The sequence below is a fragment of the Pleurodeles waltl genome, chromosome 3_1 (genome assembly GCF_031143425.1).
Source record: "Pleurodeles waltl isolate 20211129_DDA chromosome 3_1, aPleWal1.hap1.20221129, whole genome shotgun sequence".
Taxonomy (NCBI): domain Eukaryota; kingdom Metazoa; phylum Chordata; class Amphibia; order Caudata; family Salamandridae; genus Pleurodeles; species Pleurodeles waltl.
In genome coordinates, this window is record NC_090440.1 from 1,141,889,636 (window position 1) to 1,141,915,717 (window position 26,082).

General features: G+C 43.7%; 1 protein-coding gene across 2 annotated transcripts in view; it reads right to left on the reverse strand.

Annotated features, from left to right (window-relative positions):
* Window positions 1-26,082, reverse strand: part of GLB1L2 (galactosidase beta 1 like 2) — a 746,782-nt gene that overhangs the window by 542,807 nt on the left and 177,893 nt on the right. For both annotated transcript variants that reach the window (XM_069224446.1, XM_069224447.1), the window contains exon 4: window positions 3,468-3,563. In XM_069224446.1, coding sequence (XP_069080547.1) covers window positions 3,468-3,563 — 96 coding nt within the window. The remainder of the gene's footprint in view (window positions 1-3,467; window positions 3,564-26,082) is intronic.

The window sequence follows — 26,082 nt, forward strand, 5'->3', positions numbered from 1 at the left end:
GGTTCAATATGACAAGGTTGAGGCTGAATTTAATTCATCATTTGGTAGCCTTTCCAGTGGCAGGAGCAATTATAACTCGCTGCCCATGTGATAATGTCTCAGTTAAATCCATGTTGCATTTTATGCTTTTCTGTAAATTGTATTCGGTGTTCCGGCCTCCTTTTATTCGCCCCATGTTTAAACGTATGCATTTTACATCATATAAATATAGTCTGAAATATTTGCAATCTGCAACCTCACCGAAAATTTGTCATGCTGCTGTGAGTTTTATTAGGTCTGCCATAAAGTTACTGAAGGCATACAGTACCGGGACCTGAATCTCGAGATCGTTTTATTATAAAATGCCTATGTTGATGAAGTTGGAATGTATTCTATCGTGATTTGATTCTTTCAAGATTGTATTTTTAAGGGTTTTAATTAAGTATATATTGGCTTAGCCGTAATATATTAGGGAGGCATTTGCCAATTTGCACAATAAAATTGCTGTTTTTGATTTTGAATTTTTATATTGTTTTATCATAATATTTTCTCACAATAACGTTTACACTAAACACAATGAGTTCTATGCTCACAAGGGTTCTATTTAAATATATACTGCTTCGGTCGTGAAATATCTGGAATGGTTCACACTATTTGCCAATTTGCACATTACAATTGCTTTGTTTTTTTACCTCTGTTCAGCTGGTACCTAGATTTGTATAACTATTGATGTATTCCGTTTTTAATACTTGATGAATGTAATGTTGTTATTTCTGCACCTTCATGGTCTAATTCAGACCGAATAAAGTTATTTTGACTGACTGGCTGAGTCCTATTTATCATAATGCTAAGAAGCTATCAGATTCAGCTAAATTCTGCACATATTCTAAGTAATAATAATATATTTTTTTACATAATTTTGTATACCTGACTTTTGTGATGTTTCATACAGCTCTACATAAACAGTATTTTCTTAAGCAAATCAACAATACTCAAGTTACTGACCTCAATACAGCGAAATACTGAGCTGGCCAAGCTAATGACTTACAGATGGCATAAAGATAACAGCTGCGAATAACTAACTCGCTGAGCCATCTTCCTGACATTAACCACACTCCTATGTGACCAATAGCAAAGGGGTAGCCTGATCTATCTAGTGACAGCGTGGCAATTACTTCTTCACTGCCACGACATATGGTCAATGGGAACGAACAGTAAAGAAACTGTTTAGATGATGTGTCACCAGCAAACATTAAAACGGATGAGAGTGGCAATCTAGATTAATGTCCATTTTATGAATGTTTTCACAAGACCTTTCTCATTTTTATTTTAAATTTGTCAATATAACTGTACTTCTTGGGTAAAACAATATAATCATATAGCAAAAGCTAACAACATGACATCTCCAAAAACATCGACGAATATTAACAACAAACTCCAAATCATCTATCTCATTGGTTTAAAGTGAGCCTTTTGTTAACATATTTATTCAACTGTTTCAGTTTATACCGCGTAACCTTATTATAGTTTGCTTACACAGTCAAGTCTAGAATCCAGTCCCACCCACCCATTGGTATGGCTTTAGACTTCTACATGTTTAAAATGTGCTTCTTTTTTCTTGTAAGCTTTGTAACAGTGCCAAACTTTACGGAACAGTTCTAGTGGGTGCTTCTACATAGGGAGCTTACAGGAACTATGCAGCACTGTTGGAAGGTGAAGTGGGGGGTGTGGGCGAGAAGCTGTGATACAGCAACATGCTGCTGCCTTGCACAATGGATTTGCAGGTGATGTTTGCCAATGCCATGCCTTTGCAATCATTGAAATAAATTAAACGGTGACTCTGCGATTCCCATTCGGTTGCAAGTCAGAATTTCAAGGGCAAATTTATCGACCACAAGGTTAGCGATTAGAGAGTTTCAACTACTTCTATATTGTCAATGTAAGAAGTATCCACAGGTAAGTGGACCCTTACTAATCTTCACTCTACATCTACTTACCTCAAGGTAAGAAGGTGTGGAGTTGTGCCTTGATGACATAGTAGAAGTCAGCAATCTGCGGTCGATATTCTTTTAGGTCGATATTAGAAACTCAATATTATGGTAGTAAACTTTCCATGTCGCTAGTGGGGCACATTTTACAAGAAATAAATATAGGTAGAAAAATGTGTGAAATGTATATTTTTTTAATCTGTTATTTGGACTCCTTTGGTTAAGCATGCAAAAGTGTACATTAGTAGGGAGACAGGAATCTTTAATGTAATTACGTCTGTGTCATCGCAGATGGTAATTAACGAAAGACATGCACCTGGGACTTGGCAGAATCTCTGCTCCAGAGACTCTGTAACTAAGGAAGACTCTTCCAGTCAAGGCCAGACAGAATCCCAGGTAACTATAAGCCGGGGTGGAACCAGTGTGCCAACGTCATACAAGACGAAACACCAGAGATAAGACTGTGGAGGGTTCAATGTCAGAACAGAGAACACAAATGTGATGAAAATGTTGAGCCAGGGCTTCTACAACACTAAGAATATCCCAAGACAGCACACTTACCATTTGTTAGTTCGCCAGTCCCTTTGCAAATGGTGATCAATCTCATACAAAACAACCACATGGAAGAGAAAGGATGTGCCCCAAACAGCTGTGCTATTGCATCTCTCAGCGAGACAGAAGTCACCCTCAAAAGCTTTTGGCTTTATTCAGCCTCTGCGCTAGGCATTGCAGGTAAGGCATCCAAATCTCGATACAGCCATTTCGCTTAGGAAGCCTCAAATGAGAAGAGATATGTGACTGAAATGCCTATTATTAATGATTCTAAAGCCCTAGGTATACCTAGGAGCAGTTTAACCCTCCCCTCAAAAGGCACAGCCTGCCTCCGACTACAAGGCCACATGCCATCTGTAAACGCATCATACAATTTGGAGTCAAAATACAATTCACATGAGAACTGAGGACTGAAACTGTAAGAGAATATTTAAGGTGGTCTTGTGACTACATCACTTATACATAACACCTCTTGGGCACCATTACAATGAATCAAATACTGAGGGGTGAGGTTGAGGATGAGAGATACTGTAAGTGTACTGGGAGGGAGGGAAACAAAGTCGATGTAACTACTTAGACGATGAAGTGGTATTGATAAACTGACACTAAGATAGTAGACTGATATGTCTAAGTAAGGCTGCTGAAGTATTGGTGTCCATATGGTGGTAGGTCGAGGTAGTACCATAACACCATTAAGCTGTAAGTGAATGGGCTAAAAACAATTGTTGATGGTGTGGAGGTTGAAACAACACTTCAGGTCACAGAATGAAACAAGAAGGAATACTGGGATTGAAAGGTTTCAGAGACTGAATCTGAAAGGGGCTTGGCAAGGCCAGACTTGAGCCCAGAACTAAACGTTTTGTTGGTGCAGTAAAACGATCCACTGGGATACTGTGGGAGTGGGGTATGGGGGGGGGGGTACTGCTGATAATGCAAATGCCATCTTACCTGGGTAAACCTCCAAGGTCCCACTCAGCACAGATGTAAGGTCCAGGACGCAAAATTACCCACAGTCCGACGTCCTCTGCAGTTTTAAGGAATGCCCTGGAAGGTCAACAGAAAACGCATCACTAAAAACAAATTATAATTCGAGCATATAATGCCCTGGCGACCCAGAATATGGGTGCCTGGAGCACCATCCACTCTGAATGTGTCAACCAATCTACCTTAAACCAACCCGCAAGTCTCTAGAATAGAGTACATTTTTTATTTCCTTACTACCGTTTGGTAATTTTATATACATATCCGACTGCCTTTCAATGCTTTATTCATACAGTGATAACATTTGTAGCATTAGTCTCTTTATTTAATATGATTTTATTTGTAGAGGCCTTTCCTTGCTAAGGGTAGAACATGTTCTGTCCTACATTATCCTTCACTTGGTTCATTCATTCAGAAGGCTCTAGTGATCCCGATTACGGCACAAAATCGAGATTATAAAATGTGAACTAATATCTATCTACCTGTCTCCTTCGCTTAATGTCTGTAAACATCTGCCACTGTTTTTAATTGTCCCTGTCTCTATCCATTTCCTTCTGTTTCTGTGTGCACCTCCCTAAGTACCTAACGGTATATAGCTCTCTTTTTCTTTATCAGTCTCTATTCTTGTCTGCATCTGGCTGTCTCTATCCGTCTCTCTCTCTCTCTAGCTATATACCTGTATCTGTCTCTATTTCTCTCTCGATCTCTATCAGTTTCAGAAACTATACCTATCAATCTAGCTGTCCCTGTCTCTTTCTATTGACCTACATCGTCTCAGACAGCTGGAAAGCGTACTCCTGCAATATTACCTGTATTCACAGGAGCTTTTTGTGAGTCGATCTCTATGTGTCTGTTATGGTGGAAAAAATGTCTTAAAGCCTTTGTAAACCACAAGACTGATCGTGGATAATATTTATGGACCACAGAACACTTGCAAAATAAGTGCAGCATGTCGCTGCCTCAAAATAAAGCCACACCCAAGGGGACAGAAGTAGCGATTAAAAAACAACGTGAGCGAATATATAGGAGGAGTGAGAAAAGGTGGTGGCAGTGAGGTTAATGGGGAAAGAGGACCCAATCGACAAAAATGAATATAGTTCAAGCAAAGTGCAGACAAAATCTATATTAATTAATCAGAGATAATACGCACGAAATGTACAGTGAAATGTGTATATGAAACCTAGCACATGGTCCTCTTCAGTTTCCTCAAGGTTAGAAATGATCTTGTCATCAAAAGCTGTTAGCTCGGTTTGATATGATTTAAGGAACAATACATGGAATTTCTGAAGAGGCAGCTCTAAAAACAGTTAAAAAGCTGCATTTGACGTCGAACGTCCTCCTCTCTACACAGCGAGATTTTCCAACTCTGTCTTAAGGATTGGAGGGCGGCGGAAAATAATGTCTCCTTGCACTTACTTTATAGAAAAACCTTGGGGTCGCTGTCGCAGCATTCCCAAATGAGCAGTGGCCTTACATTGGACCCCTCAGCCCCTGCAGTAACATACAATTCGATTTCTCGAAAGCTCATTCGTGGTTCAATAAAGAACCCCACTCAATCAAATGTTTATTCATTTCTTTGGTGCTTCTGTTCGTTTGTTTGAAATCTACCATTGGCTTCAGGTTTCAGCATGGTGTAAAACATAAAGAAATAGAAAATGCTACTCACCACAGTAACTCCTGCACACTCCGTCCTTCAAGCGCTTTGTTAATTTATTCAGGACCAAGAGTACATGGTTTACTACGGCCAGTAATTTCTTATTCTTCAGTCTACGTCACTCTAGCATCCCTACATTTGAAATCCATTTTAATTCATGGAGTAAATCTAGATGTAATTCTAAGGCACCATATCTGAGTCATTGAGAAAAATACAGTTCTGAAATGTTCCTAGAAAACTGCAAGGGACATCCTGCAGTGCTGGCTTTCTTCACATCCTTCACTTGTGTGGTATTGATTTTGGTGTGGAGTGTGGATATGCGCTGTTGGTTGCAGATTTAAGAAGAATTTGGTTTCCAGAGTAAAGAAATGGAAAGTAAGTTACTTGTAATTCTATGGGTGTTCTCTCTAAATTCATAAAATGGTAGTTTATCTTTGCACAAGTGTAACCAAGCCAACAAAAAACATACCAGACATTCTAACATTTACTTTTAACATCCAGTCTATCCAATCGAACAGCTAAAATAAACATTTGATTGAAAACACCACTAAACAGCCAATCTTTTTGACGAAACTAAAAATAAGAAATTAAATGACAGTAACAACTAACTTTATAAAACTTGTGAAGTCACCCAGCTACTTAAGAAGTTTGGAAAACTGCCTCATCCCACCATGCTCAGCAATTCGATTTTTTGACCAAAAAGAATGATAAGGAATAACTGATTTGACGATTTAATTATGGCTCCAAAGTTAGAGAGACAGGTGGTGATTTTCAGAATTCAGAGAGATTACCCATAATAAAGAAAAACAATTACAAGTGGCTTCTTTTTTTCATTGCAGGCTTTCCTCTGATATCACAGAAAGCATTATACTAGCCAGCTAATCCAACCTCAAGAGTATGAACACAGTGTTAGGAATTGAGTTGTTGAGTGACTGGGGTGTAGGCCTTGGTCAAGCACAAACCACAATCCTACCCTGAGTAGGGCACAAACAAACCCTAAGTTAGCATGTGCTCACCCTCTAATAGCACAGAGCAGTCAAGCTTAACTTAGAGGCAAATGTGAAAAGTATTTGTGCAACACTTGAAATAGTAGAACAGTAATAACACCACACACAAACATTTCACACCAAGTTAGGACAATAGATCTAAATTAAAAAAAATACAAGACCAGAACAACAAAAATCCAATATGGGGAACTGGCGATATTAAATTTCAAAGTTTTAACAAAAGAAAGAAGTGCTATTGGTAATATCTGGTTGTGTCAGACTGGGACAAAGTCAAAAGTTCAGGCTGACTGCGATGGAGTGCAGGCCAGATACTGGGACCATATTAGGCCAGCTGAACCAAAGTACCTTAAATCCTGGTTGCGGAGAGTTGTTTTGATCCACGTCGAAGATGCATCGCTTTGCCGATACGATGCGTCAGTTCCGAGATGCAGCAAGGCTGTGTTGTGAGGTTCTGTTGCGTAAACCTCTAGGATCCTGCCTACAGGGATTGCGATGTGAAGGCCGGTGTTGAGGATGCATTGTATAGTCAAGACTATGCATTGGTTCCGATAAGTGGTGAAGCTGTGATGCGGAATTTCGCCACCAGTGATGAAGCTGCCATTGATGGGAGATGCAAGGCGACTGCACCAGGAAAAGAGTTACATAGTGGTGGTTCCGAAGGCAATGTGTCGAAACCCAGATGCCGACTGTGGCGGCAATACGAGTCTGTTGCGATGGATCCAATCCACGCAGCAGCAGCGATACATTGGATCTGCTCTGGGATGCATCAGTCAGCAGAGAGGATGCTTCTATTCGGCAGGCAAACACCTCAGACCCACTTCCAAGGGTCCAGAACTGGGGTGGCACCATTTGGTAGGGTAGACTCACAGCTGGCACAGCCCAGGTGAGGAAGCAGATTGGTATTAAAAATGAAGGTTTGGGCCTGGCAACAGGGTTAGGTCGACATGGCAGTTCAAAACTGTACATACAGGCTCTACAATGGCAGGTCTGAGACATGGTTACAGGGCTACTTAAGTGAATTAATCAATCAGTGCTGCAGGCAAACTAGTAGCATTTAATTGACAAGCTCTGGCCACATGTAGAGCACTTTACTGGGGACGTGTAAGTAAATTATAATAGCCAATTAGGGATGTGCCAATATTACTATGTTTTAAGCGTAGAGAACAAGAACTTTAGCACAGGTTGGCAATAGTAAAGTGCAAAGAATTCTAAGGCTAACAAAAAGGAGTCCAGTCCAAATAGGAGGAAGAAGGTAAAAAGCTTGGGGATGACCCTGCAGAAGCCTTTTTCTATCACACAGCCACTGTTGGAACTCCTAATCAAACAGATTATGAAGCAAATCCTGGCCAACCAACGCACCTGCCCTGGTGTATGATTCCAAACAATAATATTTAGCAAAGGTAGGAGCTGACGTCCAAACATAAGCCTTACAAATATCAGGAATAGAAACAATTCTCATCAAAGTAGCTGTTTCACTCTTTCTGCTAAAGACTGGGCCCCATCCCTATCAGGTAGGTGGCCATCAGCTTTCTTATAATAGGAAACAAGACAATAAACTGTCCATCTCGTTATGGTTATGTAGAGGAGGCTAGTTGAATAGCTCCATAATTCAACAAGGGCTACTTGCCCTTACCAATCTCTTTGTTCTTTTCTATATAATAATTTAACAGCATTCTGAGACAAAGGATGTGCCAACCATTCGCAGAAGTACAATTTGAGTTGTTAAATGAATACTGTGATTAATGTGAAAATCAAACACAACTTTAAAAGGAAAAGAAGGATAAGTAAATATGGATACAACTGTAGACTCTGTATGGTTATCACTATCTGTGGCCTTCAGGCTGATGGTATAACCATTAAAACAGTAACCTTACAAGACAAGTGAAATAAACCAGCCTTGTGGACTTGTTCAAAGTATCACCTTACATAAGGCATCAAATTTCCAGGGAGGACACAGTCTTATAACTAGAGGAAACACTTTTTAAGACTTTTTAAGAATACTTCAGCCATTGGAATAGTGAAGAAATATGCCTAGGAAGGAGATGTATAACAAGCAGTGACAGTAGTCAAATGTAGTCTCGTGGAAGTTAACAGCAAACCCAGTTTTCCCAGATGAACAGGATAAGGTGGTAGCAGCTCCTCCTGACTTCACAGATCTGAGTTGACACACAATAAGCTGAACCGCCTCTACTGAACGCATGCTTAAGCAGAACTTCTTGCACTGAATGAAGGCTGCCTACCTCAAGATGACGCCATGCAATCATCAGGGAGATTGCCCATAGCAGCCAGGCAGTTAACTTTAGTAATCCTGAGGATCTAAAAATGCGTTAATCACTGTGATGCAAATGATGTAAGAGTCGATGATGAGTAGACATCCTAAAATTCTGTCTTTCGCCCTTTTGTGTGTCTATTTCAGACCCAGAATAAAACGGAATTCCTATTGCTTAACGTTTTCAAGAGGAAATAATGTAAATATACACCATTGTTCCATTGATTTTTGGGAACAGGCTGTATTGTACTTTTCTCCAACAGCGAATGAGTCTTCTGAACAAGCCAGTCCAAGACAACAGGATTTGTGTCCTTCATTGTAATCAGGACAAAAAGAACACAAACCCTACTTTCTGAACCCATTCTGCACAATATCCAGCACCCACTTGGCTTTGTAATTTCCTTACAGGCAGACGTATGCTCTTGAAGCTGTCTTTTCCAGAAAGGGACACATAAATGTTGTTTAGAAAAACACTGTAGTGTGGTGTCAGGGACAAACAACAGTTATGCTATAGTCCGAATAAATTGGTGATGTTTCTCCCTTTTCATTTTGATTTTCAGACCTCCTTGAATGATTACAGGTACCTCTGATTCAGCCACGTATATATGTTACCTTTATTTGCTGTTGGGTTACTGCATTGACTGAACCAATGTGTATTTGTTTCTTGAGCAGCAATCACAATTCTAGTGCTTTTTCAGTCCTAATGATGACCGTAAATAAGAATGGTCAAACCACCAACAGCACATACCATCAGAGGAATGGATAACTATTGCGTCATGATATTTTCAACATTAGAGCAGTGCTTAATTTGTGCTTGTTGTTTCTGGTGCTGAGCACCGGCACTTATTTTTGAGGGCTGGGGCTTATTCTTCAGTCTTAAGCATTTGCTGCGAGCAAAAGGCACATATTGGAAAGATGGAAGAAGGGAAAAACGAAAAAGCGTCACAAAGGGAGAAAGTAGAAAGCTGCAAGAGTGAGCTGACGGGCAGGGAGTGGCTTTATATGGATCGAAGAAGCTCGAGGTGGCTTCAGGATTACACCACCTTAGTATCCCGTGTTCACACATTTAATTGCAGCAGCTGCGTGTTTAAGAGGAGGGCTTCGGGCACGGCACGTTTTTATTTACAAATTAAGCACTGCATTAGAGTGACGTATTTCATGCACAACAAGAGTTGCTATATTTCTTTATTCGGTTGTTCTTCTCTTTTGTTTGTGTTTCACCTTCCACCGTGGTTCATTACACAATCAGTATGTGTTCACCTTGTGCTCTCATTAAGCACTTTGTATACTGATGTTGTCCTATATTTATACATTTATATTGAGTCATGTGACTGTTGTATTGTGCAGTTAAATTGACTCTTTCTGTAATTCTTTATTGGTGTATTGTTTGTGGCTCCCTTCCTTTTTTAGTGAATCCCCACAGGGGCACTGTTGATGGTTATACAGAGTGGTAACTGGGCACTGATTTGGGACATCTTTCACTTTGGCACCACCTCAGCACTACCTTGAGCTGGTGGCAATGATCCATGAAAGCACAAATTTATTGCACCGAGACCAATGGCCTGGAGGCTGCAGGGAGTCACACTGATAACTTGGATTGCCCGACTACAGAAACCACCAAAATTAATCGGAGTATGCAAGTAAGGGTTTACACCCTGTCCCTTTGACTCCAGAGCAGCCCTTAGCGATCGTCTCGGTGACAATTTAAAGCACATGAGCACTTTGTTTTAATCAGAGGGAAGCCAGTCATAGACCTGAACTTTAGACCCCACAGGTCTGGCTGCTTCAGTTATACTACAAACATGGCTGGTTCAAAAACGAAAGCTGCTAAAGCGTCCTTCATCAGGGAGATGCTTCAGGAGCAAAACGCAGATAGAAACCAGGGACAGAGCTCTATTAACTTGGCCTGCTTGGAGATACTATGGACATATAGGACGTCAATCTGCAAGTGCCTGCCCCCACAGGAGACATTCATGGCATTTTTGTTAGAATTTTGCAAAGACATAATGGCACAGCATCAAGACATTAACAAAGCAATCTCCGAGTTTGATCATTTTATCCAGAAAATTGAAACCTGCAGGGATCAGTTGGAAAATGACAAAGCGGCTACGTCAGGACGACTTTTCGCAAAGGCTATTATTGTGTGAAACACATCACAAGGACCTTGCTGACAAGATGGGAACTAGGAAAATCGTCCCAGAAGGAACAATATACGAAGCAGAGGCATTCCAAAAGTAATAATGCTGAAGATATGAGGACTACGTCCACACCCTTTTCCAGTACATCCTTCAGAATCTGCTACCAGATCCCATAGCCTGGATCATAACCAAAGGGCAGTCTCAGCATATTAAGCGAAACAAAACTTGACACTGGACCTCCTTACTAGAGTTCACTTTTTTGAAGAGAAGGAGCAGTCCTCTGAGCGGCTCGCCAGCAAGTACAGACAGTCTTCATTCAGAGACTACCGATAGCCATCAGAGACTCCACCCTAGTGCTCTTTCAAGACATATGATCGTCGACTTTGGCACGTCGTAGAGAGTTCACTATCCATCTCCATTGAAAAAGTAATCTATATAGGTAGTTGTTCCCTTTCGCCTGTTTAGTTTCAAAGGCACACACAAGGAGTGCATGAGGTGTCTACGGCAATCTCTATTCTGGGCTTAGTGGGAGCTGTGGCAGCTCTGACCGACGCAACTAACCAACAGAGAGGACATGAGAGGAAGCTGGTGCACACCCAATACAAATAAACCTCAAAAAGATCAGAGGAGGCAATGACAACTATGGGATAAAAACGACTAAAAGGCCACATCGAAGGACGATTAACCTGTACCAACCGAACAGTTCCAACAGAAATCAAAAGGGCACAATAAAATGCCTATTAATTCTTGTTTTTAACACTTTGACACATTATGGTCTGCTGCAATGGCTCCGCCAATTAACAGAGATAACTTGCACTAAGACTAAAGTTTGTAGGCAGATGTATCCCTGTATGACACTGCGATTCTTGTTAAAGCTTTATTTACAAGAGGTGGGGGTGCTCCTCGCTCTCATCCAGAGTTACCCCCCTGTGGATCTTACGGTGCGGGACTACATCTGAAAGCGTGTAAACAAGACTGTAAGACATTTCCTTTTGTTTTTATTGTTGTTTTCATGTTAACAGATAAAGTTTAATAAAACCATTAATCAGCCACGAGGGAGACACTTACCGCACACATGCTACTATAATCAACATGCACAAACAGTTTTCCTATATATTGCAAACACAATGGACTGGTACTTGCTGGAAAGGAAGGAGAAATGCCACTTTCCTTAGTTCTTCTCATCCTTCATTATTATGAAAAACAGAACCCATGATGTCCTGACTGCTATAACTATCATCATCCTGAATGTTCATGATCTTAATTCCACCATTAAAAGGATGCACTTGGATACTGTGGTCCCATACACTCAAACAAGTAGACCATGAATTAAAGAGAAATAGCGGTGTGGGATCCTATAGTGAAGGAACACATAAGGAAAGCAAGGAAACACTACTTCCAAGAGAAGATAATGGGGAGGTGAGTCGCAGTGTCATGTGGGATGCTGCGAAGGCTGCATTTAGAGAAGGGCTAATTTCCCTCGCCACAACATTTGGAGCTTAGGGAGACAGAAAAAGTTGGAAGAGAAACTATGTTGCTTAGAAACTCAAAGTAATTCGCTCGTTAGAAATGGGGTTTCTGGTTGGCTAGGGTATGCACCTCAGACAGGCAGAACCCACCACTCTAGTCAGGGTATGGGAGTCACACAGCTACGATAACCCTTGCTCACCCCCTTAAAAGCTTAGTCAGAACAATCAGGCTTATCCCAGAGGCAATGTGTAAAGCGTCTGCACAACCCACACATTCCAGTGACACAATAAATACATCACAAAAAGAGACTCCACACATTGTTATATAAAAATATAAAATATATTGTTCATAAACCATAGACTGGAACCTCATAAAACAGTAACTACCTTGCCAACCAGGCAATTGTCAAACATCACAAAGAGTACACATAAAATAAATTTCCCGCATTGCACATATCCTGAAAAGCCATCCTCCCTAAGCCTACAATGCAGATCCTGCAATATGCTCATTATCCTGACAGGGAAAACGACATATCAGGTCAGAGAATTCAGCCAAAACACTGAGAGCGTGACATACAGTAGTGAAATGCAGAACATAAAACAGCTGCCCTAAAATACCTTCTATATGAAGGCTACAGCACACCTGCACGCCTTTTATGGATTAAAAGGTAAGTGGAAACTCACCAAATTAAGTACAGGGGCTCCTGCACTCCTACCACCATATTTACGGTACGAAGGGGCCACTGTCAAAGTTTCCTTCCCGTCCTGCAAGCCCCAGGTGACTGGCTCCACAGATCAGTATGTCTCCTAGAACGTCATAGCCTCCATCCACACACCTGAGATCGCTGCGGGGAGAACTTGATGGTTTCCCCTCCCCAGTTCCAGTAGTGATAGGCAGCTGCCTACAATCACATAGTGCAGCTGCGACGTCAGTACTAAGGCAGCGTAGATTTGGTCATTTGGCCGTTCTGACCACCCCACAGCTCCCGGACCCTTTCAGGGCCTCGAAGGTGCCGGTCACGCTGGAGACCTCTTCTGGTCTTGAGCAGCCGTCCGTTGCAGTCCCCTCGGCTGGGGGGACTGTCCTAGATTCTGTGCATGGAAGCACTCACCACATGCTTAAGGTGACATGGAGGACAGCGCTCCCCATGTTGTCCTTAGAGAGGGCAGTCCTGCTCAATCAAGCTTTGGAGGGCCTGTTCAGCCCACACAACCTCTTCCTGAGCAAAGCGCTCACCGCGTGTTAATTGCCATGAAAGGGGAAATTAGGAATTGCTCTCCCAGCGCTAAGTCGAGGTGCACAGTCCAAAGCACAAACCAACTGGAAAGATGGGGCCCTTCAGGACCCTAGGCTCCCCAAAGCAGACGGGAAGGGTGGGAAGGGGAGGCCGCCAATCTGCTTCTGGAGGCGGCAGGCAGCAGGCCAGCACATAGGATATCTTTGCAGAGAAGGTGTCCTTCCCTCATCCTAACAGTCAAGTAGTCCCAATGGCTGTCCTTTCCAGCAGCAAAACAGTCTCTGGCAATGTGAAGCACGTACAGCCAGCAGCGTCTGGTTACAGGTCCCAGGCAGTGTCTAAAAATGTGGGGTTACAACCCTTGCAATTATACTCAAAATGTCTTTGATCCAGAGGGCACTTCAAAAGAAACTTAGCAGTGCACAACACTCTCTTTCAACCCTTGCCCTGGCTCCAGACATCAGTAGGGGGTAAACAAGCCCTTTTTGTGATGGTAGGACACAACCTAAACAAATGCAAGAGCACCTTGCCTCCCTCTCTCCCAGCCTTGGAAGTTTCTGTATGCAGGTGAAATCATGTTACACCTACACCCTCCCTTTGTGATGGCTGCCAGGAAAGTATGCACAAAGCCCAGCTGTCACTCTACTCTAGACATGGATTGGAGTCAGGCTGCAAAACACAGGAGTGATAAGCACAGTGAAATGCCCACTTTCCAAAAGTGCCATTTCCAATCGTAATAACAAATCCACCTACACCAATAAGCAGGATTTCCCACTACTATTCTAAACATACCAAACATGCCCAGGCTACTCCTCACAGATGAGAAATTTCAATTTAAGTACCTGTAAGGGAATTCTCAATGTTAGCCCATGAAAGGAGCAGGCCTCAAAGCAGTGAGAAACCAAATAAGCTGTTTGTCACTAATAGGACATGCCACACAGTAAAGGCACATGTCCTACCTTTTACGTGCACAGCACCCTGCCCATAGGGCTACCTAGGGCCTACCCAGCAGTGACCTATATTTAGTAATAGGGGAGTTTCAGGCTTGGCAAGTAACTTTAAATGCCAAGTCAATATGGCAGTAAACTGCGCACCCAGCCCTGTTGGGGCAGGCCTGAGACAGATTGGAGAGGCTACTTCTGTGAATGGCGTAAGCTGTGCTACAGGCCCACCAGTAGCATTTAATTTAGAGGCCCTGGTTATATGGGATACCAGTGTACAAGGGACTTGCAGGTAATTTAAATGTGCCAAACAGGTGTAAACCAATCATACCAAGTTTAAAGGAGAGAGTACATGCACTTTAGTACTGATCAGCAGTGGTAAAGTGTTCAGGGTCCTAACACCAACAAAAAGAGGGACAGAAAAATAGGAGGAGGAAGGCAAAAAGTTTGGGCATAACCCTGCAAAAACAGCTCTACACACATAAGGCACGTAAGGCAAAAGGTGAACAGGAACAATTATTGACTTCGCTGACACTGGAAGACTGCTTCCCTTGACAGGAAGAAACTTCAGTGGGGGAGGGTAAAGCAGCTATAAGTAGGTTACCTGACAAAAATGTCCAAGACCTGGTGGATTTCAGGCATCCTTTCATAAAGCATTCCTCAAACTATTAGCAGAGCTACCAACAGCAGTTTACAACGATATCTTAGAAAGTGGAAATGTCACAGATACAATGTTAGAATCTCAACTCTATGTGGTGTTAAAGCCAGGAAAACACAGTACTACTTGTACATGATATAGGCCAATTGCATTTCTCAACATGGATGTGAGGATCTTTTTTCTATGTGTTGGTATCACAACTACCTATGATATGGGCAAGCCTGATATCCCCACAACAAGCCGGTTCTGTCAGAGATCGCCACATCAGGGATAAGACTAGATTAGCCCTCCCCCGAACGGAAATCGTTAAAAGAGAACAGAAAAGATGTTCATTCTCTAGCTAAATGTTGAGAAAGTGTCCAATATGGTGAATTGGCCATACATCACTAAAGTTTTGGATAAAATCCTCCTGTGCCCTTTGTCCCCACTGGTATTTTCACTTACATTGGAACCCTTCAGTCAGAAATTTCAAAATAATCCAGCCATAGAGGGAGTTTATGGCAGGCACACAGGAATTTAGGTTGGCATTATATGCTACTGATGTCTTGTGTTTTCTACCTGAGCCTGAGACCTCTATGCTACCAGTGAAGGAAGAACTAGCTCAATTCACCGAAGCATCTGGTTTCTTTGTTAATTACACAAAATCCTGTGAAATGGGAATAGCGGCTAATGTTGAGGCAGCTCAAAAAACCCTTGAACAAAATGGTTTTTCTCAGTCACAAGGGCTCAATGATGCTAAGGCATTAATTTACCAAACTCCACAACAAACTTTTATCAGTGCAATATTCCACCTGTGCTGAGAACTTTATCAATGGGGTAAAATTGAGATTTCTCGGCAAGGGAGGGTGGCATTGATGAAAATAAACCTCATGCCCAGGCTTCTTTATGTGGCACAGACATTACTGTTACAGTTCCTAAAATGGATTATTGATCAAATTAAAAAAACGCTCCTCTCCCTTGTTTGGAAGGACCGATCCCCAGAGTTTCAAGGACAACATTATATAGAATAACAAGAGGGGGTTATGGGTTTACCAAACATAGGATCCTACATCCAGGCAGTGCAATTCTATCGGGCCCTGGATTGGGATCATAACCCAGGTAACCAGGGTAGGGTTCATGTCAAATAACACTTCTCACAGATCCCACTGCATATTTTGTTTTGATTTTTGGCTCCCACAAAGGGCGTTGTTGGGTTGGCTACAACAATGGCTGTATAAGAATATTGGCAGCAAATTGCACATAAGGCTAGATCCACTATGTTCCCTTCACTGTTGTCTCCTATCATCTACAACCCTGACTTCCCCTACATATTGGTGACCCTCGTTTCAAGGGTTGAAATAATGGTAACCTCCCTTTACCTGGGTAACCGTTACTCGGATAATGAAATACATTCTCTTGAAGAGATGCAGGAAGGTGGCACCTGGGAAGGGCAGACGACTTCCAGTTCACAGAACTCCTGCACTGCACTGGACTGGTTCTTGGTAGGTGCAAGAAGGAGTAAATCGTGAGAAACCCCCATTTGAGAGTACATTTGTAAACAAGTTACAACAAAAATGGTAACCTGAATACAATGAGCAATTACAGATCCAGACCCAAAACATGATTATACAGTACAATGAGAGTGGCACGTAGGCCTAGAGACACCAGGTGACACATGGAACAGAGTCTGGTAGAGGGCTGCAACAACTTCCATCTGCACTTCACACAAATAGAATGCATATAAATTGATTACCCTGTGGTATCTATCCCCCCACCCAGCTCCACAACAATGTGTGGAAGTCCAGCTGGAAAAAATAAGGTGGTCGTGTAAGTTCACTCAGGGATACTGCAAAGACATCGTTTCACACATGACAGGAGTAACAATCCCCCTACAATAATTGTCAATATTACTGCGTGAACCAGCAGAAAATAGTGACTGGCCACTAATCACACTATGAGACAAACTTATCACTCATTTACTAGTTGCTGTACGATCGCTATTCACCCAGGAATGGGAAAACCCATCATAACTCCACTACACATTTGGAGGGGAAAGTATGGTCTACTTTTGCACTTGAGAAACTGACTGTGACACTCCCTGATAGCCAGAGGTGTAGTTTGGACAGTAATATTGGAGAGGTGTGAGCTTTAGCTTTCCCAACAAACACGTTTGTACATAATGTTAAAATACATTATACGATATACGACAAGCAGGATGCACAAGAGGTGCTTAGAGGGCAGTGGAAAGGGAGAGGAATGCAGCCTAATAGGGGTACTAAGTGAAAGAAACACATCATTTTTTAAAATAACCAACATTTTTGAAGTATTTTCAAGCAGAGAGGGAAAGAGTGTGGGTGTGGGTTTTTGTCTGTGTATGTAAAAATTCATGGTGAAATCCAACAGACACCTCTCTGTACCCGACTGAAAGCACCTGCACCCAACTATTTATCACAAAATACATTTATTAAAGAGGGTGGTACAACCATGTAGTGTCACGCCTGTGACGTAACGGTGTCGTGACCACTACCATGTGAGGTTTGATTGGAGGGGTATCTTGTGGTATCACCCCTAGCGCTGTTCATTAATGAAGTGACCCATAGGTCACGTGAGGACTAGTTAATAAAGTAGGCGTGGCCGGCGAGTGTGGTCATGGTATGCCTCTGGCCGGCAACACCTGAGCATGCCCGTGGAGCCGGGGCCATAAGTTCAAAACCACATACTTGTGTCTAATCTTTATTTTTGCATCGCTACATCATAATGGAGCCAGCGCGCCTCTGACACACCCTCCAACACAACCCTGGCGACGAGGATGCACTACCGTAGCTCTCCACGACACAGAGGCTGCTTGCCTTGACACATGGCTTGAGGTGCTCGTGCCTGTCTGTTGGAGCTGTTTGGCGGTTCAGATCTCCCGATCAGCGTGCTGCTGGCACTGAAGTGTCAGAGTGCCTCCGCGGCACAAAAGGCATTCCCAGGCCTCCAGGAAGCAACACATGTGCAGCAAAGGGCCCGTGGGTTGGATCAGGCCCCGCCCACCCCAGTGAAGAAGCTTCTTAAAGGGGCAGCGTCCCAAAATACTGGTGCAGCCGGTTCTCTATAGCAAAAGTGCCCAGTGTTGCACCCTGGTGTCCCCTGATTGGCCAGGATCAAGTGCAAAGTACTCATAGCAGGATGTCCAGTAGCGGCTCTAGTACACACTGGGGCATCCATCAATGTTATGGCAGATGCCACGTATCAAAGCTTGCAGCCGCGACCACTCCTAACGCTGACCCATATTAGAGTGTTTGCCTATGGACAAGCTCAGCCACTCACCATGAGAGGAAGGTTCGAATCTCCCATCTGTCATGGACCACACGAGATAGAGGCATATGTATACGTTGCAGAGGAAGGTTAGGGCACACTTCTGGGATGTCACACAGCTGAAGCTCTAGGCATCATGAATTTAACGTTCGGAGTCTGTGTCAAATCTCTCAGTGACATTCTCAACTCTTTCCCGCAAGTATTTGAAGGAATAGAGTGCCTCAAAACTAATGAAATCACCCTACACATAGATCGGTCGGTTCAACCAGTGGCACTCCACCACAGACGGATTGCCTTCCACCTCAGGCCTCTCGTTAAAAAGAACTGGAGAAACTGGAGGATGCAGGTATTATCGAAAAGGTAAAAGGCCCAATGCCATGGGTGTCGCCGATTATAGTGGCCAGGAAACCAAAACAACCAGCGGAAGTCAGAATCTGCATAGACATGAGGCTACCCAATGCCGCGATATAGAGAGAACGCCATTTGACTCCTACCATTGATGATTTCATTGGGGAACTTAGCGAAGCCCGCTAGTTCTCAAAATTAGATCTTCGGTCGGGGTACCACCAATTAGTCTTAGCAGAAGAGTCTAGGTACATCACAACGTTCTCAACTCATGTGGGACTTCGCGCGCAACCGACTATTACATTTTCGAATTTCCAGCACGGCAGAAGTCTTTCAGAACACCATCAGCGAACTACTAATTGATTTACCTGGAGTCATCAACGTCAGTGATGACATTTTGATTTATGCCAAAACCATTCGAGAACACCATGCGCAACTAAAGAAGGTCCTTCAGCACATCCACGAATCTGGCCTGACTCTCCACAGAGAAAAATGTGAATTCCTAAACAACAAACTGCAGTTCTTTGACTATGTATTTTCATCTGAGGGAGTTGCTCCCGAAAAAGTTGTAGACATCAAGAACGCTCTCCTGCCTAGCGTAATAGAAATCCGTAGCTTTTTAGGCATGGTGAACTACTGCGGGAGATTCATCAAGGATCTCACGTCCCTCACGCAACCATTGAGGGACCTGTCTAAAGCCACCACAGCGTGGTCATGGGGTCTGGCTAAAGAGAGCGCGTTTCAGGCGACAAAAAATGCCTTGCCTGGGGACACCACACTGTGATATTTTTCTTCTTCTTTTTTGGCCCACACAGGGCCTTTGGTCGGCCTTTTACTGAATCTTGGAACAGATGTAACAAACATGCTGGTCCAAAGTCACTAATTATGAGTCACTGTTAACAACCATGAAGGAGCTTCAGGTGGTCTATATCTTTAAATGACTTTCCATTTCTAAGTATCACTAATCTTCAGTCTGGTGATGATAAATATGACAGCCACTTTCATCTCCAGACAAAACCTGAGAGGGGGCACTTTTTGCTTTTCTATTTTCATCAGCATTTAAGCATTTACTTTTAATCCATTAGTTTTACAGGGTTTAGCTTGCGGTCCTATCAGACATCGCTGTTGCCTGAATCCAAAGATAGGACATAATTTACCAGGGAACGCAAAACAATATGGGCAGAGAGAAGGCACTCAGATATCCCCAGGAAAAGATCCTCCATATGTCTTTTTTAATACACATTCCATGCTTCAGGATGATGCAATTTCCCAAGTTCATTAGATGTACAGACCAGGAGGGTATCTTTTTGAATACCAGTCCTTTTGAAATAGAGTACATGCCAAACTGGAGTCTGCCTTGAAGTGGAGGTGGCACTTGACCACGAGTATGCACTAGTAGGTGTGAGGGATATTTTGGACTTTGCCAAGCATAAGTTCACCCTGTATGCTTTGGGGCTGATGATGACACAATGTGACATTGATAGGCAGAGGAAGAATTCAGTGTGAAGTAGGGGTATGAACTATTGTAAGTCTGCCAAAATGGAGATTTATGAAGTCATGAGTGCCCAAAGAAGATCCTCAGGATATTGTCTCCCTTTCAAGATGGAGCATAGAAAGAGGACCACACCTCTGTTCCCTGCAATATGACCTGGATCTGCTCCCTGGAAACCCAGACGTTTATAAATGTGTTTGTTGCAGGTCACTCTCTTTTAATTCACCTGGCCGTCAATAACCTTTCAGAAGCAGCAACAAGGGTCGGACAAATAGCAGGTCAGATTTAGAAACGTCTTCACCTTGAACCTTGTGCAGAAACTGCAATCCACCTTTCTCCCCTACTATCTACCAATAAGAAACTATTTAGCACCCCTTGCTAACAAAGTTAATGACATTTCTAAAAGTAGTCCTTCATCCTCATCACTTCATTGTTTGGTTCTCCATCCTCCAGCCACATGAGTGCAGGCAGTTTACTTCCATTGTATGGGGAAGCTGTCCATACACCCATCTTCTGCCATGCTCATCCGGGGGCATCCAAAATGGATCTCACTTTGCTTTCAAAATGAATACATGAAGCCAGACTTTAGCGGTGAACATCAGAAGACATCTGCTCCAGCTTTTCCAGAATGTCCTGCTAAATAGCTGCACTTTTCATGCTAGATACTCTCTCACTTTGCTATGATCCCGAGGTTACTGATGCCTTTAAGAACAGTGCTTAAAGCTCTCCGTATTTCCCTATGTATGTGTCCAGCCATTACTTTACACTTCCAGTCCCTGAGCTGATGAGCTGTTCTTGCTGAAACAGTGGTCTAGGTGTAGCCTCTCAGGGAAAAGAATGTATGCCTGGTTCTAGTACATACCAAAAGTACCTCATATGGCACTGCCTCCCGTGAAAATAATGTTGTTTCGTCTATATATCTGTACCCTCAGATTGCTTGCAATCTCAAAACCCACTTCTGTATACATATGAAAACTGCCCTTGATTTAAAACTTGCATTTGTTTCTTCTCCTTTTATTTTAGTTGAGAGGAGATGAGAGATCCTCTACTTACGTTCCACCCTCTGCATGTCTCCTCCCTTTTAGCACAGGTTACCCTAGATCACTTTTATGTTTGCCTCTGCCCACATCTCATGTCAAAGCTCACAACCTGTCCTTTAAAGGTCATACTCTAGAAACCTAACAATAATTAACCTCTTGTTAGTTTGTTAATACCGCCAACCATTTACATGAATTCATATACTCCCCTCTCCCAATAAAAGATTACTATTAATTTAATCTTCTACATAGAAACTGTAAGTAACTGCATGGAGTGGTTTCCTTAAGAGTGCAAGGCTAGTCCAAATAACCAACAATAAACACTGGGGTAAAAAAAACACTACCTTTGGTGCTAGAGCAGCGTGTTGCTCTGCGTAAAGCACTTTAATGCCATGTCAAAGGTAATAAGTGATATATAAATACAATTGCAATACAATACAATATATGGCTCTCTTGTCCCACACAAAAACACTCAGCAGCCAGGCAGACTATTGCATTTCATACAGGCTGCTTTCAATGCCTTTATGTTGCTTGGCACTGGTACATTCACATATGGCAAAACTGTTATTGGTTATGGCCATCACCCAGTACACTACCTGTCCACAGCAAAAAAACACATATCAACAATAAACCACCCATCACCAACTAAACAAGCATGGGATAATTGAAAAAAATCTGCCACATGCCGCTGGCCACTGCAGGATTATAACAATACCATAAAGGGGACTGCAGAGTTGTTGAGAACTGCCAGCTTACTGAAAACCATAAACTTTAATCCTCTCTCTCACACATCTGTATCCATCTCACTGATAAGAGCTGCGTCCTTTTGCACAATAACCACATTTCAGTGGTCATCATGCACAACATGGAAACACTCCTCACAAAAGATCAAATTACGAAGAAAACCTCTTGAGTTTTACAGTCTCTGCAATGTCATTATAGATTGAGAGAACTTTGTTATTAAATATTTTTAACTATGGGAGGTGTGGCCTGGCTATACTGCACGATGGCCGACACTGTGTGAGGCTCTGCTGGACAGAAGCATTAATCCTACTGTTATCCGGGAATATTGGCCGCCCGAAGTGCCATCCTGCGGGAAAATCGAGTGCTGCAATGCTGAGGATATAAACAATTGTGCGGCGGTGCTGAATCAGGGGCAAACGGTGGAGGTTGGCCTCGCAGGCCGAGAGGAGGCGAGGCCTGGGGATGGGCCTGCGGAGGACAGCAGGGGAGTGCTGCGTCTTGGCAGACCCGGGCGCTGGGGGCCACGGTCCTGGTTGGGCAGTGAGGCAACCGCCACCTGTTGGAGACTAGCAAGGAAGTCTGGAGGGGCGACCACCTGCATGACTGGCGTGTGAGGAGCAGAGTCACTGGCCAGGGCCTACGGCTGGTCTGGCACTCACCTAGTTGGTAACCGCAGGAGGAACAGTGGCAACACACGTCCAATGGGTGGACCGGCAGAGTGGGAAGAACACATGATTGGACCATTCTCCGATGTTTCTGGCGTTGAAGATTCCCGGGGGCCCTTGCCATAAGCTCATGTGGCAGTTGCCGAACAGGGCACTGAAAGATCAGGCCTTTAGGGAGAAGGTCCAAACATCCATAGTGGATTATTTTACTATCAATAAGGGCTCGGTATCCTCCATAGGCGCCCTGTGGAAGGTCTTTAAGGTTGTGATTCGGGGGGGGGGTCTGTCTTGCCAAACAACATGGTGTGCTCAGAGAGATTTGTCGCAAATTAGCAGGATTGGAGGCAGGACTGGAGGCCCAACTGACCTTGCTGTAGGGACGCATGTGTGAGGGTGTAAATGGTGCCCTTCTGAGCGAGGTGAGGGAAAAGCTGTTGCAGAATGAGGAAGCAGCACTCCAGGAGGTCTGTTTGCTGGGGAGAGAAACTAAGGTGAGGAGATATAGGGTGGGTGAGAGAGCTGGTAAGACACTAGCTGCGCAAACCATGGGCAGGGAAATCCATATTTGAGCTAGTTGATATGGCCGGCGAGTGCCGAGCCGGAATGGAAGAGGTCAAGAAAGTAATGACAGATTTGTATACCTTCTTGTACACCAAGTCGGTGAAGCCTGACTGTTCAGTCTATACTGAGTATTTTTAAGATATTAGCCTGCTCTGGCTAGAGAACTCACACAGACAATAACTAGACTCCCCATTTTCGGTTGTGGATATCACACAGGCTATCTGCAGCCTACCTGGGGATAAAGCACAGGGATTGGATGGGCTAACAACGGCCTTTGACAAGGAATATGCAATCTGCTAGCACCGCATTTACTAGAAATGTATGAGGAGGCACTTGAAAAGGGAAGTCTCCCACCCTTGCTCCGTGAGCCCCTCACTGTTTCCATATTGAAGCCGGGCAAGGTTCCCTGCTTCTGCTAAACATAGACAATAAGATTCTAGCGAAGCTAACTGCAGCCCCTGCCATCGTCCTTGGTGCTTTCAGATGAATCTGGCTTTGCACCCAACCGTTCAACCCAGCACAATCTCTGCACCTTCTTTGCGGCGACCCGGATGGTGAGTCCGGAGGACCGTGCCGCAGCAGTATTCCGTGATGCCACAAAGGCCTTCAATTCCCTTGCATGGCTCTATATGTTCGGCTTACTGGCAAGGGTGGTATTAAGTCCAAGGTTTATTCAACTAATCTGCTTATTGTACACAAACCTAACTGCTAAATTGGGAATCAGTGGGACAGTGACAGCCCCCTTCCTGGTGGCCAAGGGTACTAGGCAGGGATGCCCTCTCTCGCCTCTGCTGTTTGCGGTGGCGATGGAGCCGCTGGCTGCGTGGCTGAGACAACATCACCATGGTTGAGGGCTGGCCTTCAGGCGGCGCCTGATTCTGGTGTCAATGTATGCAGATGATGTTGCCTTATATGTACGAGACCCACAGATCAATCTAGACACACTTGTGGAGGAGTTTGTATGCCTTAGTAATCTCTTGGGTATTACGATAAATTGGACTAAGTCAGTGGTTTACACTTTGACGAATGCTACAGTCCAATACTAGTCAAAGCACCCCCTAAGTTGGGCGGATGGCCCGGTGCGCTAGTTGGGTATATGGCTCAGCAGGGAGATGGATGAATTGTGGATGACAAACTATGGCAGGGCCATCACATGGTTGGAGGACAGGGTAGAGGCCTGGCGCTCTCTGCCACTTTCACTGACCGGTCAGATAGCAATAGCCAAAATGATAATTTTACCCAGGTGCCTCTACCTATTTAGCAACATATCTCTTACCCTCACAGCCAACTTCCTAAAGTGACTCGATCACTGCTTATAACGCTGATCTGGGCAGGCAAACAGCCAAGAATTGGATACATCCCATTCAATACCTACCACATTTGGCTCCTGAACATGAGTCCATGTGGCCTTGTACGCTCTCAGGCGCTATTTTCTGTCCACCCAGGGCGATGGGGACGAGTGTAGATACGGTCGCATGCACAGTACAAGCTTGAAGGGCACTCTTGCGATGCACCTGATCTGGAGAGCTGTGTGCGCCCTCGATGCTGGTGCTAGAACTTGTGAGCCTGCATCCATCTGAGGGAGGAGAGATCCGTGCACGGCTCCGCAACATGCATATGGCAACCCTGGGGTTGTGGTAACCGGAGGGCTCGTTTATCACTCCAGAAACTGCACTCTGCAAGCCACATAATACCACCCTGCATTGCTTGACTTCTTTGCAGTTCAAGGCAAAGGCGCGGTCGCGATACCCAGAATTCCCTGCGGTGCCACTGGTGTGCCAGGCGCTAGAGTTGGTGTACAAGGCCCTGATGCCCTGCAGGCTTATCACTGGCTTTTATGCCAGTACGCAGACATCCGCACTCTCGGCAACACCCAAGGCTAGGGCGCAATGGGAAATGGATATGAATGAGGTCCTCCCGGACGAGGAGTGTTGATACTGCTGTGCACACATGCAAGAGCTTTCCCCCAATTAAAGACTGCGCTTAATCCATTTGAAATTCTTGCACCATCTGTACTATACACCGAAAAGTCTTTGGAGGACAGGATGCAAGCTGTATCAGATGCTCAGCGCCAAACGCGGACTTCCTGCATTCGGCGTGGAGTTGCGAGGGACTGAAAGAGTACTGGATGAAGTGATGGGAGCGATCGAGGAAATGATTGGGATAGAAACACCACGCTCCCCCAAATTTGCTCTTCTAGGGTATGTCAAAATGATTCAGCCTTAGTATAGGAAGCTAGTGGGGCTGATGCTAGTGCTAGCAAAGCGCAGGGTGGCTATGTGTTGGGGAAGGCGGCAGGCCTCCTGCAAAATAGACTGGCTGGGAGACGCAGCGTACTGCCAGGAACAAGCCTACTGGGAAATTATGCCACCTGACTCCGGCCCCGTAGATATATGGGCTCCCCTACGGACATATCTTCCGTCTCTGCGTTAACAATGTGATATAGCCGCTGATGCAGATGGGCATTGCCCGACTGCGTCGCACCCTCCTGATACAGCGGTATAGAGGTTACAATTTTTAACAGGTTTCTGGCGATGCGAAGACCCCCTTCCCCACCTTCCACTTACTCTGCCCCTTTCATCCTCTCCCATCCCTTGTTGTCCACTACAGAAGTTGAATGCACAGGTAAAACATCAATTAATAATTCAGCACCTGCCCTATGCTACTTGATGATCGGCTGCTAAATGATCAGGGTGATAGAGCGGAGTAGAGATTGAATGTAACTTCACAGCACAAGGCGCTTTGTCATAGAAATGGTGATATGTACCTTGACTGTTGTATTGGTTACATGTTGTTGTTCATTGCACAAAAATTTAATAAAAAAAATATATATATATTTTTAACTACTTTATTAAAGTCTTGAGAGGGTATAATCTAGTTGAGCCTCCAAAACATGCAGGACACCTGATGCAAAAAAACTAAACGCTTAAAGACAGAAAACAACAAAATATTATACAATTAGAACTACTACACCAACTGACAAAATGTAAATTAATTACATTCCATACACATTTTCACAGAATTACACATATGTACAATACATTTCCTTTGCATTTTTTTTATCACAAATAAAGTTTGTATTTTA